Source organism: Syngnathoides biaculeatus, chromosome 9 (assembly GCF_019802595.1).
Source record: "Syngnathoides biaculeatus isolate LvHL_M chromosome 9, ASM1980259v1, whole genome shotgun sequence".
Lineage (NCBI taxonomy): Eukaryota > Metazoa > Chordata > Actinopteri > Syngnathiformes > Syngnathidae > Syngnathoides > Syngnathoides biaculeatus.
In genome coordinates, this window is record NC_084648.1 from 10,290,203 (window position 1) to 10,306,109 (window position 15,907).

Genomic DNA, 15,907 nt, shown 5'->3' on the forward strand with positions numbered 1-15,907 from the left:
AAATGTCATCTGCAGTATCGGGCTAGGGCATTGCCCAACATTCATTCCCCTTCTGCAAAAACTACACGAACAAACATGTTTCTTCTTAGGAGGCCAAGAAAAAAGACGGGGCACTGCTGAGGTTTCCGGAAAAACTGGTCCACATCCACAGTGCAGCCAGGTAACGTATAAAAAAGAAGAATGTCTTTAAGTCAAAATGTTGTGTTTTAATACCTTTCATATTTGACTTTGGCAGGAATCTTACGAACACACAAACTTTACTGCATTAAAACATAGATAACAATGTAAAAAAAATACATATTGAATGCAAACATGATTAAAAATTGCATTATGTCATGAGTTAATAATTAAGGAAAAATATAAAACTCACTAGGATAGCGTGCAAAACTCATGACCTTCAAAAGTTACACATAAAGCGTGTAAAAACTTAGCACGGTAAAATTGAAGACTGAAAAGGTAACACTTCAGGGTGGGATAGGCTCCAGCACTCCTACGACTCTTGTGAGGATAAGCAGCTCAGATAATGGATGGCTTTAAAACTACGATTACCCATTTTTCTGTTTCTGTAGGATCTCTGTGGAGAACATGGAGCTGGAGTTCTCGTCCTTGTACATTCGCATACGAACCCTTGAGGAGAAGGTGCAGCGAGACCCTGGATTACTGCAGCAGCTCCAGTCTTTCCTCCAGGTCCGCGATTCAATCAATCAATTGTCAAGACATGCAGGACTATTGTATAATATCACTTTGAGGAATCAGTCGATCTGTTTGTACCACGTTATTTTCAGAGTTCTGTGCAGACGCTTGCGGATCTGGAACACCGTTGCCTGGAACTTCGCAAGGAAGGCAACGCGCTAGTGGATTTCTTCTGCGAGGACAAGGACGCGTTCAAGCTAGACGAAGGTTTTCGCATTTTCCACGACTTCTGTGTCAAGTTCAAGAAAGCCATCAAGGTGGGTTCTCACACTTAACACTTCGCCATCAAGGGCACATTTAAAAAGTCTCATTTAACGTTTACTTTTTCTTCCGCAGGACAATGCAGACCGTGAGCTAAAGGAGGCGGCGAGGCAGCATCGCCTGAGGGACTTGGAGGAAAAACGACTGGCCTGGTCGATCGAAGACTGCGGCAGCGGTGGTGCATTCGCTCGCAGCAGCAGTGAGAACGACGTGGAGACTCTCACCAAGGAAGGTCTCCTCGATTTCTTCCAAGGGAGGTCAAAGAGTCCTCACAGTCCTCCTGGACGCTCATCCAGCGCCCGCCGTCACCGCCACACGATGACGTCCATCGCAGACCGGGAGCTCCAGAGCTACCTGGAGCTGTTCGGAGACAAGTTCAACAGCCTGCCTCGGTCAGGCCGTGCGCACCAGCGCAAAACCACTCCTTGGATCGACAACCGAGAGCTCACATCCCCTCGTGCCGAAAGTGAACCCATCAGCCCGCTCGCCAGGTTTTCCTCAGCAGGGCTGAAAGCTGATGAAGACCAGTACAACAACAACAACAGCGGCAACCAGTGGTCTCCCCGATTCATTGACGGCCACATGAACGTGAATGTAGAGAAGCACACTTTGGTTCCTGGGCCGCAAGCGTTTCACCTCCAGAGTCCAAACTGTGTTAACCAGGACGATATCCAATGGATTGATCCGGAACAAAAGAAGCAACCCCCTTCCCGGACTTTGGACGTAGTTCCAGGAGCAGCAATAGATTTGACACAAGAGGACAAAACTAACTCAGTTTCCTCAACCACCTGTGACACCCCACTGCCATCAGACACCCCGTTGTCCAACAGGAAGCCAGCGTTTAACATGCCAGACTCCACCGAAGCAGACTGCTCAGTCACACTGGATGTATCTGAAGTTGAGAGCTCTTCCCTTTCTAAAGACGGACTCCACACGGGAACAAGTGACAAAGAGAGAGAAACCCCTGGAGAACTAAGTTCTCCATCAGCCGTGTTGGACTCTGTCCCACCCAGGGACTCATCAGTACCAAGAACAGCTGATGCCGCCTCTGCGACGCCGACAGAGTGGGAAACCGAAAGCTGCGACATCACCGTCGTGAAAGAGGCTTTGAGAAGCAACGGGAAACCAGTATGCACAAAAAGCAAGACAGGGGGCGAAGGCGGTGGTATGGGTGGCGAAAGCTGCTTCAGAACTGGCAGCGGTGCCAATGGGGGTGCCAGTGGTAGTGGAGGCAAAGGTGGAAGCAATGGATACACTCCAGGTGGGAGCAACAGTGGTGTGAGAACACTAACCAGCAGCGAGAGTCAGAGCATACGGAAAGTGGTGCCCATTAGCCGGCTTACCAGGGCGGGCAGCAAAAAGAAACCAGAGACAGCCCTAGATAGGCCTCTCCGTGACCAAAGCACCCCACCAAGAGGTCACCACGAAAAGACACCCAGACCACAGCGACACTCCAGTCTACCTCCCGACGACTCGAAAGCCAAGAGAGGATCCCACCCAACTAGCGCCTCCAAATGCACGTGCGATTCTACTAACTTAAGGAAGACTTCCTCCATCAATAAGCCGAGCGCCAAACCCCTTAGACACGTTCCCAAGCCGGCACCTGAGGAGAAGATGTGTCGCTCCACCATGAGGGCTCTCGCACAGGCGGAAGTCCTGGGCGGCACGTCTTCGGAAAACGGCAGCTTACAGGCGCCGAGCTCCAAGAGTGCTGTCGATGTCCCGAGCTTTGCCCGGAACACAGTGGCGTCGTCTTCCCGGACGAAGAAGGAACCGGTCGCCCTGTCCACACCGTCTCACGTCACCACCGTCCTGAGTCGGCATCCGTCCATCAAGCAGACTAAATTAGCATCCACGGTTTCGGCCGGCGAAGAGCGGACAACGCTGCGGCGGGTGCACAGTGTCAAGACGACCAGTCGCAGCGCCTATCGCAGCCAGACGCCACCTGCCCAGTCTCGGGAAGCGGGGATGGCCTACAGGAGTGCCAAGCCCAGCTGGAAGTAGAAGTGAGCCCCAATTGAAGTTACGATATTCTGCCTTCGAAATGAGAAACTTTCGGAATCGACAGACGGGCAAGTCAGTGGTTGTTTTTAATTTATTTTTCATCACCTCAGCAGGAACAGGAACCAATGAAAATCAGCAGGCACGTAAACAGTCTTTATTTTCATAAAATTAGAACTCATTCCAAAATACAGTACATTTAGTTATTCAAAATAAAATGGTAATTTTTCAAAAATTATTCTTTATTTTTCTCATACTGTTACAACTTTATTTTTGTGAAATTCTGACTTAATTCTTGAAAAACTACATATTTTTAACTGAATATTTTGCCTTTCTTCTCGTAAAATTCCATTTATCAATTTGAATTTCTTGTCGTAAAATTACTAGTCTTATTCTTGTAAAATTACAAAAACATTTTACCTAACATTACAACTTCCTTCTTACAGAATTGCTGATTAGTTTTGAGGAGGAATTCCAACAGAAGAAAATTGTAATAATAATAGAAAATTAACAATTATTGTTTTTAAGTCATAATATTACTTGAATTTTATGTTATTAAAATAAAGTCATAATTATTGAATACTTTTACAAGAATAAATCTAATATTACAAGAAAAAAAGTATTTCAGGACTGTATAATTAAAATGTTATGAAAAAGACATTAAAGAAAAATATATAAATAATAAATAAATAAAAATATAAATTAAAAGAGAATCCTTAACTAAAAATGTTCAGATGTTGACTAGAATAAAGTTGTAATATTTTTTGAGAATTATGTTTTTGTGAATTAAGTCAGACAGTAAAGGTCATACATTTGGTTTACAAGCTTGTAGTTTTTACAAGGATGTAATCATTTTATTTATAGTTTACTTTAATGAAAAAAATACATTTTACTATTAAGATGATTACAATTTTATTTCATTTATTAAATTTTATATAAATTTTAATGACTAGTAGAAAAAAATATTTTAAGAGAAAAAGTAAAATTACAAGAGTCAATTTATTACATTTCAATGGTGGTAATTGTCCCCCCCCAAAAAAAAATCTGAATTTTACAAGAACAAAGTCATGATAAGAGGGGAAAAAAAAATTACGAGAATCAAGTTTGTAGTAACGGGTTCAATCCCAGACCCGACTGTATGGAGTTTGTTTTTTCCAGGAACTCCGGTTTGCTCCCACAACTCAAAATCATGCAATATTAATTGGACACTCTAAATTGCCCCAAAGTGTGATTGGGAGTGTGACTGTTTGTTTCGACGTGCCCTGCGATTGGCTGCCAACCAGTTCATCGTGCACCCTGCCTTCTGCCCATTGACAGCCGGGATAGGATCCAGCACTCCCCGTGACCCTTGTGAGGATAAGCGGCTAAGAAAATGGATGGGTGGATGGAAGTTTGAAGTAACAAGAAAAAACCATTGTCATGTAATGAACACAAAATGTAACTAATTTGTAATTTAAAAAAAAATCATAGCTTTGATCTTAAACCTCGAACCTCGTTTTTTTTTTTTTTTTTTTAACATAAAAAATAACAGGTGAGAACTAGAGTGGGGCACATCTATTTTGGTCATTTTTAAACTATGCACAGAAAGTGCATAAATGAATACAAAAGAGGGAAGGCCATAATATTCAGATGAGCAATGTCCATCCATCCATTTTCTAAACCGCTTATCCTCACAAGGGTCGCGGGAGTGCTGGAGCCTATCCCAGCTGTCATTGGGCAGGAGGCGGGGTACACCCTGAACTGGTTGCCAGCCAATCGCAGGGCACATAGAGACAAATAGTCACACTCACACTGGCAGCAGATAAGTACGGGTGTTTTGGAATTTTGACATATAGTACATGGGGTACTCCATTACTGCACTCGGCACTTTTCGTAATTCATCCGCGCAACACTGGCCCAACTCCCATTTCTCTTTGAATACAGCCCACTATTATACAAAAGTTTGTTTTGTTTTTTTAAGCTACCCCACTCTATTTCTGTCCCAGTTTTAATTTTTTTGGGCTAACTGTGATGATCATGTCACACACAGGGTCATTTTTATGTCGAAAAAAAAAAAAAAGTGGTAGAAATACACCTGTATTACTGTGCGCATAGATATTTTGTTTACCTGAACAAAACGAACACGCTGCATGATGTGGCCGCTACGTGAAGAAGTGCTTTAACCTTACAAAACAATGTAGTTCTACAAAGTACTACAATATGTAGACAAAAATGTAATCCGTTATGCAAAGTGCGGTACTTGTTGTGCCCCTTGGTAGTATTTCTAGGACGCCTCTGTACCTCACGGGGAAGCGTGACACTCTACGATGCTAACGCTAACCAAATATTAGAAAATATATATTTTTTTGTATTATTGGGGGAGGGGGGGCAATTTGACTGTGAATGTAGCACCTGGTTATTTTACAGTAACAATTGTTACAGTATGTAGCTTTTAAAGGTGTACCTCATGATGATGATGAATATTTTAAGGAAATGTGTGCATGCCCAGATTGTGCGTTATCTTATATCTTATACAGTAAATATTTTGTGTACATAAGTGTGGAGGCTACACCGGAAAGGAAAAATAAAAACCTAAAATCACACGAAATGAAGTTATGAGAAGAGGGAAAAAAATGTAATACTGCGAGAATGAAGTAGTAATTTTAGTAACTGAATGTCAATAATTCCACCACATATTCAACTTTTTTCATAATGCAAAGTAGTACATCGGATGTTAAATTATTCTTTTTTTCATGTCTATATATATATATGTTTGTAAATTACAACAAATCTTATAAGATGACGCTTTTGGACCAAAATCTGCATTTTCCTGTATAAGTTTCAGTCAATTTTGACTTTGTTCGATAAAAAAAAGTTATAATTTCCTGACTTTATTCTTACAAAATTTAACATTTCAAATGACAACTTGTGAAAAAAAAACCTGGCCAAATATTATGCCTTTTTCTCTCTCCTGAAATTACAAGTCATTTGTTGCTAAATGTGACTTTTTTTTGGGTCTAACTTGTTCTTCAAATCTACAATATTATTCTAATAAAATTGGGCATTTTTTTCTGGGAAATATTACAGCTTCAGCCTTATATTGAAACTATCATCACTTTATTTTCTATAACATTTCTAACTTTTCTAATAATATAATTATGATTATAATTTTAGGTGTAACTTTTTCCTTGTAATTTTCAACTTTATTCATATATATTTTGACTGAATGTTGTACCTTTTTTCCCCTCTTATGAAATTATGAATTAATAATTGTAATTTATGATGAATGAATTGAATTTTTTTTTGTAGCTGAACACCTGCGAGGACAAACAGTATGGAAAATGGACGGATGCACGGATGAACTTCATTCTTGGAAAATTATACTTATTTTTGTAATATTGCAAATTTAGCCCAATAATATTTGTGCATATCCTGTAAAATTGTGACTTTCTAATAATATTACAACTTTATTCTCATGTTATTACTTCTCTATTCTTGTCAGACCACCACATTGATTTTATCAAATTCCACCTTTTTTCCTCTCCTAAAATTACATTTTTCCCTTTAATATTCCCACTTTTTTTTCTTGTCGGTGTGGCCCTGCAGGTGTTTGATCTTGCTGCCTTTTCGCTGATGTCATTTTGTCGCGCTTGTGTGTTTTATCAGCGTCAGCCTCTTAAAAGTGCATTGTGCCATCCTCACTATGGCAACCACACACGCACACACCAAACAGCCTGTTGCCTTAAAGCCTTATGTAGCTCCATACGTACATATCAATACATTCATACAGCTGCTCTTTATACATAATGTCAACAAAAATGTATTTTTCTGACCATTAAAGCTTTACATACAGAACGTAAAAACAGCTCTCGTGTGTGTGTGTGTGTGTGTGTGTGTGTGTGTGTGCGCGTGGCTCATGCAAATCAAGTGGATTGAACACAAAAGAGACAATGTTACCTTGTCAGTGTGTGTGTGTGCGTGTGTGTAGTCTGCGTGGCATTTGTAATAGTTTCAATGGCAACCGGTTCCAAATGGGCGGTCACAATATTAGGGGCACCATCTACATGACAACTAATGCAAAAAATCTACAACATTCTACAAAAACCCATAGTGGCAATTTTGTGGTCATATTTTAACACTTGTATTTTTCTCATAAAATTATGACTTATTTTGACAAGGTCTTTAAAAAAAGGCCCACACAAATTTTGATCAAGCAATATAATTTGATTTCTTCTTCTTCTTTTCCTTTCGGCTTGTCCCGTTAGGGGTCGCCACAGCGTGTCATCTTTTGCCATCTTAGCCTATCTCCTGCATCTTCCTCTGTAACCCCAACTGCCCTCATGTCTTCCCTCACCACATCCATAAACCTTCTCTTTGGTCTTCCTCTCGCTCTTTTGCCTGGGAGCTCCATCCTCAGCATCCTTCTACCAATATACTCACTCTCACGCCTCTGAACATGTCCAAACCATCGAAGTCTGCTCTCTCGAATCTTGTCTCCAAAACATCCATCTTTGGCTGTCCCTCTAATGAGCTCATTTCTAATCCTATCCAACCTGGTCACTCCGAGCGAGAACCTCAACATCTTCATTTCTGCCACCTCCAGTTCAGCTTCCTGTTGTTTCTTCAGTGCCACTGTCTCTAATCCGTACATCATGGCCGGCCTCACCACTGTTTTGTAAACTTTGCCCTTCATCCTAGCAGACACTCTTCTGTCACATAACACACCAGACACCTTTCGCCAGCTGTTCCAACCTGCTTGGACCCGTTTCTTCACTTCCTGACCACACTCTCCATTGCTCTGTATTGTTGACCCCAAGTATTTGAAGTCGTCGACCCTCGCTATCTCTTCTCCCTGTAGCCTCACTCTTCCCCCTCCACTTTTCTCATTCACGCACATATATTCTGTTTTACTTCGGCTAATCTTCATTCCTCTCCTTTCCAGTGCATGTCTCCATCTTTCCAATTGTTCCTCTGCATGCTCCCTGCTTTCACTGCATATGACAATATCATCTGCGAACATCATGGTCCAAGGGGATTCCAGTCTAACCTCATCTGTCAGCCTATCCATTACCACTGCAAACAGGAAGGGGCTCAGAGCTGATCCCTGATGCAGTCCCACCTCCACCTTAAATTCCTCTGTCACACCTAAGGCACACCTCACCATTGTTCTGCTGCCATCATACATGTCCTGTACTATTTTAACATACTTCTCTGCCACACCAGACTTACGCATGCAGTACCACAGTTCCTCTCTTGGTACTCTGTCATAGGCTTTCTCTAGATCCACAAAGACGCAATGTAGCTCCTTCTGACCTTCTCTGTACTTTTCCACGAGCATCCTCAAGGCAAATAATGCATCTGTGGTACTCTTTCTAGGCATGAAACCATACTGTTGCTCGCAGATACTTACTTCTGTCCTGAGTCTAGCCTCCACTACTCTTTCCCATAACTTCATTGTGTGGCTCATCAACTTTATTCCTCTATAGTTCCCACAGCTCTGAACATCCCCTTTGTTCTTAAAAATGGGAACTAGAACACTTTTCCTCCATTCTTCAGGCATCTTTTCGCCCGCTAGTATTCTGTTGAATAAGTTAGTCAAAAACTCCACAGCCATCTCTCCAAATTGCTTCCATACCTCTACCGGTATGTCATCAGGACCAACTGCCTTTCCAGTTTTCATCCTTTGTAGTGCCTTTCTGACTTCCCCCTTAGTAATCATTTCCACTTCCTGGTCCTTCACTCTTGCCTCTTCAACTCTTCCTTCTCTCTCATTTTCTTCATTCATCAACTTCTCAAAGTATTCTTTCCATCTATTTAGTACACTACCGGCACCAGTCAACACATTTCCATCTCTATCCTTAATCACCCTGACCTGCTGCACATCCTTCCCATCTCTATCCCTCTGTCTGGCCAACCTGTAGAGATCCTTTTCTCCTTCTTTCGTGTCCAACCTGGTGTACATGTCTTCATATGCCTCTTGTTTAGCCTTTGCCACCTCTACCTTTGCCCTACGTCGCATCTCGATGTACTCCTTTCGCCTCTCCTCAGTCCTCTCAGTATCCCACTTCTTCTTCGCTAATCTCTTTCCTTGTATGACTCCCTGTATTTTGGGGTTCCACCACCAAGTCTCCTTCTCCCCTTTCCTACCAGATGACACACCAAGTACTCTCCTGCCTGTCTCTCTGATCACCTTGGCTGTCGTCGTCCAGTCTTCCGGGAGCTTCGGTTGTCCATCGAGAGCCTGTCTCACCTCTTTCCGGAAGGCTGCACAACATTCTTCCTTTTTCAGCTTCCACCACATGGTTCTCTGCTCTACCTTTGTCTTCTTAATCTTCCTACCCACCACCAGAATCATCCTACATACTACCATCCTATGCTGTCGAGCTACACTCTCCCCTACCACTACTTTACAGTCAGTAACCTCCTTCAGATTACATCGTCTGCACAAAATATAATCTACCTGCGTGGTTCTACCTCCGCTCTTGTAGGTCACTATATGTTCCTCCCTCTTCTGGAAATAAGTGTTCACTACAGCCATCTCCATCCTTTTTGCAAAGTCCACCACCATCTGCCCTTCAAAGTTCCTTTCCTGGATGCCGTACTTACCCATCACTTCTTCATCGCCCCTGTTTCCTTTACCAATATGTCCATTACAATCTGCACCAATCACAACTCTCTCGCTGTCTGGGATGCTCAGAACTACTTCATCTAGTTCCTTCCAGAATTTCTCTTTCAACTCTGGTCACATCCTACCTGTGGTGCATAGCCGCTAACCACATTATACATAACACCCTCAATTTCAAATTTTAGTCTCATCACTCGATCTGATACTCTTTTCACCTCCAAGACATTCTTAGCCAGCTCTTCCTTTAAAATAACCCCTACTCCATTTCTCTTCCCATCTACTCCGTGGTAGAATAATTTAAACCCTGCTCCCAAACTTCTAGCCTTACTACCTTTCCACCTGCTCTCTTGGATGCACAGAATATCAACCTTTCTCCTAATCATCATGTCAACCAACTCCTGTGCTTTTCCTGTCATAGTCCCAACATTCAAAGTCCCTACACTCAGTTGTAGGCTCTGTGCATTCCTCTTTTTCTTCTGACGCTGGATCCGGTTTCCTCCTCTTCTTTGTCTTCGACCCACAGTAGCTGAATTTCCACCGACGCCCTGCAGGTTAGCAGTGCCGGGGGCGGGCGTTGTTAACCCGGGCCACGACCGATCCGGTATGGGATTCTTTAGATGAACGCTCATATTTGTTTGGCACAGTTTTTACGCCGGATGCCCTTCCTGACGCAACCCTCTGCATTTATCCGGGCTTGGGACCGGCCTACAGATTGCACTGGTTTGTGCCCCCATAGGGCTGCATTAAGCAATATAATTTGATTTGATTCCTTATAATGTCATTAGGAGCTTCCGACGAATATTATGACTAACCTCAGTAAATAACTTTGTCACTTGAAATATTTCATTTTATCCTAACATAACATAAATCAACCACATTATCGTTGCAGAGTCAAATTTGAATTTGCAAAGTATTTGCACTTTTTTCTTGCTATATTATAATTTTCTTCCATTGTAATATTATGAGTTAACTGTGCCAAAATACCACCATTTTCTTAAAATATTTGGATTTGTATATCTAAAATGACTCCTACCTTGCTAAAATTTACCAAATTTATTAATGTAATATTCAGACGTTTTTTCTTGTAAATGTAATTAATTTATTCTCAGAAAATATTTTCTCCATCATATTTTTAGTTAGACATTTTCCCTTAATAATTTGCGCCCTCTGTACATCATGTATACAGTACTGTATTGAGGCTTTAGAAAGCCGTGAAGGGGTGCCTCTTTGCCACAAGAGGGCGGCAGAGGATTTGGCATCTGGTGTTCTTGAACGCTGGCATGACTGCTTCGTGTATAAATGTATTACAGTATGTATGTAATTTTTTGTACTTTAGCGTGTCAAATATTATGTAGTCATGTATACGGTGGTATTTCTATCGATTCAAGGGGTTTTTGGCTCTTGTAGCAAAGGCTGTGTAAGGTGAATGCTGATGGATGAATACCATGAATAAAAAAGTTAGCTTTCTTCCAGTACAACACCCTCAAACAACTATAAACCGGTTTTACAGTTTTTTTTTATATAATGTACAGTAGTAGTTCCCAATTAATATCCATCTAATAATACGACAGAAAGGTAAAAACCTTACATTAAATACATCCCACTTACCGGAGATGCTAATCCACATGTTAAAACCACCTTCCTTTTTTTCTCTCCTGTGGAAGCTAGCTTTCGTCAGCATACATGTTGTCCTCAAAGTGCCCAAAAGAATCATATTCCGGGTTAAAAGAATCATTTTCCAGGTTAAAAACCGGCCAGGCAGCAACTAGTTTTGGTTGACTTGGCCTCGCAAAGTGAATTTTTCATGAATACCGCGGCTAGAAGATGAGTTTTTAATCATGTACGCCATTAGCCCTGTCAATCAGTCATTCTCATGTGCATATTCCGCTCGACCAATCAGAGGGATAAATAGACGACGGTTTTTAGCTGAACCAATCAGAGGACGGAAAAACGCAATGGCACTCAATCTTTACAGGCGCAAGTGTGGTGAATCTAAAATCTGATTGGTTAAAAAAAATAAAGGAGGTTCATTTAAATTGAGTTTGTTTGATGCCACCACTCCAGACCCCGTAGGGCTTGGCCAGATATTACTTTCATGGCAACACCAATAAAATGAAATCTGATTAGAGAGGAAAAACTAATCTTACACCAGTGGAAAATGGTCAGTCAAGAGCAATTATGATATAATTTAATTACATTGAAATTGTAGGTCCGTACTTTTGAGAGAGTTTTGGGCAGGAGCGAAGACTGAAGTCCTAGAAGAAGAAGAAAAGAAGACGAATGCCGAGTAATATGTCAAGCACAATATTGAGAACCATTTTGATGAGTCTGTGCTATTGCTGTACTATTTTAAAGTGCCGCTGTCATGAAATGCATGATTTTTTAGTATGTTATTAATGAAAAAACGGCAGCTGACATGGACCCATGCGTTTTTTTCACCACAAAACATGATTTTGACGTCTACAGCTTTTTGTAATTCCTGCCATGAAAATCTTCTTGAGGGATTTGTTTTCGAGAAGAAGCAGGAAGTGTCTAGCAGGGCAGTAGCACACTCAAGCGGTCTCGTCTGTTTATACTAGTTTTACCTGCGGGAAGGTAGCTCGTTGTTCCTTCGTGTTAGCCAAAATGCCGGCTTGTTGCATTGCTGGACATTGCTTGAACACTCGGGAGGATGGATTTACCTTTCATAATCTTCCAAGAGACCTGGTTTGTCGTGAAAAATGGATTGCACGGGTGCAGAGGAAGAGAGCTTCGTGGGTTCCAAATGACAGGTTGGTGTGTATAGAGCTACTAAAAATAAATCATCGTTTGGGGGCGGGTGAAGGTAATCCTCTCAGAATATAACCAAAGATCCGTGCACCTAAATCTAAGTGTGTCGATGTACCCGTCGGCGCCGAGCACGGCTTCGGACGAGCCGCCGCCAAAGCCGTGCCTCCTCCACCGTGAACACGTCTTCGTCTTGGGTGGCTCATTGTTGAGGCGAGCCAGGCCGGGGTGGCTCATCTCCGCCGCAGCATCGTCGTCGCTTGCGGGCAGGGTTGTTTTTATCACCGCCGTGCGGAAGTAGATCAGACGGGAAGGCGATTTGGCTGCATGCAGGTTGTCAGTGATCCGCATATCATCTAAAAGTGGCTCGAAACCATAGGCTAATATTGCCCCGGTCACTTCCCTCGGTGGTGAGATGTTCTCTTCTTTGAAAAGTAAGTGGCACAGCGTGTTTTTAATGGCGAATGTCCGGGGTGACCTCACGGGCAGGAGATGCAGCCAATATGGCGACCACTTGAATGTCGAATGACACTTTCGCAACTTTGCGCACGGATGACGCGCTCTCTGCTCATATTTATTTTTTCGTCTAGACATTCCAGTGAATAATGTTATATGTATTTTTCATTTCAATATCTGTTTTAGAATGTTTATAGGGATGACACTTGACCTTCAAGTACTAGGTTGAATAATAGTATGGCGTGTGCTATGTTTTGTGGTGATATGTTTCAACGGGATGTCAAAGAGGAGGTGACCTGTTGCCTTATCCATTTTATGTGTGTGTGTTAGTGGTCATGTGTGAGGGATTATGCTCGTCTCAATCCTTCTTTATCCCGCAGCTCAATGTCACACCTCAACGCGACTCACTCGCTCACTCACTAACATGCCACGCTGACTTTCCCCGACATAATACATACAGTAAACGATGCAGTACTACTACGAGTACAATGCGGGTGAACCTGCTACGCCGCTGTCCTGTATATGATGGAAATGACAGGACCGATGGAAGTGGATGAGCTGTGCAGACATCAGAACAGAAGCAGTGAGTTATTTCTTATTTGTGTGTTTGTAACGTTTGCTCACTGTAAAGGTGTTGAGTCGTCTGGTTCTGTTCTTTTCGAGTGCAGATGACATGAACATGAGGTCCCAAGTGAGCATGGAATCTTAAGAATGGAAAAAGATATGAGGTAAGACAATTAATTATAGTCCGGCGTGCCAAGGTCCACGAAATGGCCTTTATGAGAGCTTTCCCATCGTTGGAAAAAGAAAAATTCTGCCCTTGTCGACAGTTCCACTGAGTAGCATGAAATTTGGGAAGCACGTGTATCATAAGTAGACTCACAAAAAAGTCTCTCAAAGCCATTTCTGAAAAGATATGGGAGGGCTGCTATTTTTTTATTTTTTTTTTTTGAAGCGGCCATTTTCGGGTCATTTCCAAACGGCCTTCATATGTTGTTACTCGCCTGACAGATTTTGTCCGATTGCTACCAAATTTGAACCACGTACAAGTAACGAAAAGAATTCTTGCGGTGGTCCTGTGGTGGTGTGCTCTGCATGTTAATTAGGGTCCTCTTTTTGAACTGCACCCCCCACCTTGGAGTCCCCCACAACCACCTCAACGCCCACCGACAATAAAAGCTTTCATTCCATCGCACAAAATCATTAATGGAACAGAAATGCAAATAACTTCCTTTTCTTCACACTTTTACTTTTAGTCTTTTACGGCGCACCGCATTGAGATAGCGTTACTGTGGTGACATCTTTAAGGGAGTGTTTGGTCCTGAAAACACACTTTTAGCCAACATGTTCCATAAGTTATTAATTTGTTCCTTAAATCTGATTGAAAACAGCACAAACTCAACAAACATTAATGATGTTGACAGGATAGTATTGGAAATGAGAGGAGAGGAGTTAGCTTTGTATGTAAACAAAGGGAAATCTACGCTAGAACTATGTTAGCTTATCTTAGCACGAACATGTAAGGAAAAGCAAGTTACCTTTGATAATGCATTTTGACTCGTAAAATAAATACGCTAGACTAACTTACTTTGAATATGTAAAACAAGGGACATACATTAAAGTTAAATATATGCCACAGGTAAAGTTAGCTTAGCTTAGCATTGCGCGCATTCAACAGAGGAAGTACAATAGCTTTAATTAGTTTTAACCTCATGTAAATAAAAAAAGCATAATAATCATACAATATTTGAAAAATAGGTCAAACTGAACAGGCGGTATGGTGGTTCAGCTGGTAAGGCGTTGGCCTCACAGTTCTGAAGTTTTGGGTTCAATCCCGCCTGTGTGGAGTTTTCTGCGTGTGTTCTCCCCGTGCCTGCGTGGGCACTCTGGTTTCCTCCCACATCCCAAAAACACGCGACATTAATTGGACACTCTAAATTGCCCCTAGGTGTGATTGTGAGTGCGGCCTGTTGACAGCTGGAATAGGCTCCAGCATTCCCCGCGACCCTCGTGAGGATAAGCGGCTGAGAAAATGGATGGATGGATGGATCAAACTAAACAAAGCCGGATGTGCTGCAGCTATTGTTAGCCTAGCTTAGCATGGGCACTTTAAAGAGTGGAAGTAAGTTAGCAGTAATGAGTAAAATACAGTAATAGTAATTTCAGTATTTAAAACATAAATTGTTAAATATGTGTTACAGCTATTGTTATCCTAGATTTGCACGGACACATTGAACAAGGCAAAGCACATTACCTTCAATAATGCATTCTGAGGTTCATAAAGTTTGTGTTATGCATTTTATTAAATATAATGTACTTTTTAAAAATGTAGGTTTTAAATCAAACAAATCCCACACAATTATTTTATGCTATTGGACAGTACATTTTTTTTATGTGACTGTAGAGAAAACAAAAAGAATTGCTTTTCTGTTTTGGGGTGGGCGTAAATTTGCATGCGATTGGTCGCTTTAAAGTGAACTGAGCTGGAAATGTGTTGAGGTGCTGCCAGTTGGTAGTGGATGGAGGCCAAAGCATCCAAATGGACTTTCAGTTCACTTCATCTACGTCAGGGGAAAGTTCAGAGTGGTTACTCATCCTGACGTTTCAGTCTTTATTTTTTTATTCTATATTTTTTTAATTTATCTCTCACGCCAACAAACCCAAATAAAAAATCCAGGTGAGTTTTTGACTTTTTCATCCACCTTTGGTACTGCGTTGTAGGTTTACCTAATTAATTGGCCTGTGGGTGCGCCATTTATGAATAATTGACATGAAAACAAAAGTGGCAGTGATCATATTGTCCATATTTTTAGATATTTTAATTATTTTTTTTTTATTTTTGCAGATGCAAAGACTTTAAACAAGTGTTACTGATTCAGTGAATCAAATATAAACTTTATTCAAGATGCAATTTTGATTTATGGCTCTACAACAACAAAAATCAACAATGGACTACAATCATGAAAATCTGTATTAAAAGTTCTAAAAACAATTTTTAAGTGACTTAAATTTGATCTTCCTTTGACATGTGCAAAGATTAATTTATCTTAAACACTTGCGCTGCATGTAGCAAGGACTGTAATTTTTAAATTTTATTTCATTTTGTTTATCATTTAAAAATATTTT

General features: G+C 41.4%; 1 protein-coding gene and 1 long non-coding RNA gene across 3 annotated transcripts in view; one reads left to right on the forward strand and one right to left on the reverse strand.

Annotated features, from left to right (window-relative positions):
- The window catches only part of fhdc1 (FH2 domain containing 1), a 23,811-nt gene extending 17,095 nt beyond the window's left edge, over positions 1 to 6,716 (forward strand). Inside the window, exons 9-13 of the mRNA XM_061830851.1 lie at positions 90 to 160; positions 570 to 687; positions 786 to 950; positions 1,030 to 2,960; positions 6,244 to 6,716. Coding sequence (XP_061686835.1) covers positions 90 to 160; positions 570 to 687; positions 786 to 950; positions 1,030 to 2,958 — 2,283 coding nt within the window. The 3' untranslated portion in view covers positions 2,959 to 2,960; positions 6,244 to 6,716. The remainder of the gene's footprint in view (positions 1 to 89; positions 161 to 569; positions 688 to 785; positions 951 to 1,029; positions 2,961 to 6,243) is intronic.
- The window catches only part of LOC133506580 (uncharacterized), a 24,480-nt gene extending 12,969 nt beyond the window's left edge, over positions 1 to 11,511 (reverse strand). Inside the window, exon 1 of one of the 2 annotated variants that reach the window (XR_009796534.1) lies at positions 11,168 to 11,511. This is a non-coding gene — a long non-coding RNA (uncharacterized LOC133506580). The remainder of the gene's footprint in view (positions 1 to 11,167) is intronic. The other variant, XR_009796533.1, reaches the window with a different exon arrangement.
- Between the last annotated feature and the right edge of the window lie 4,396 nt (positions 11,512 to 15,907).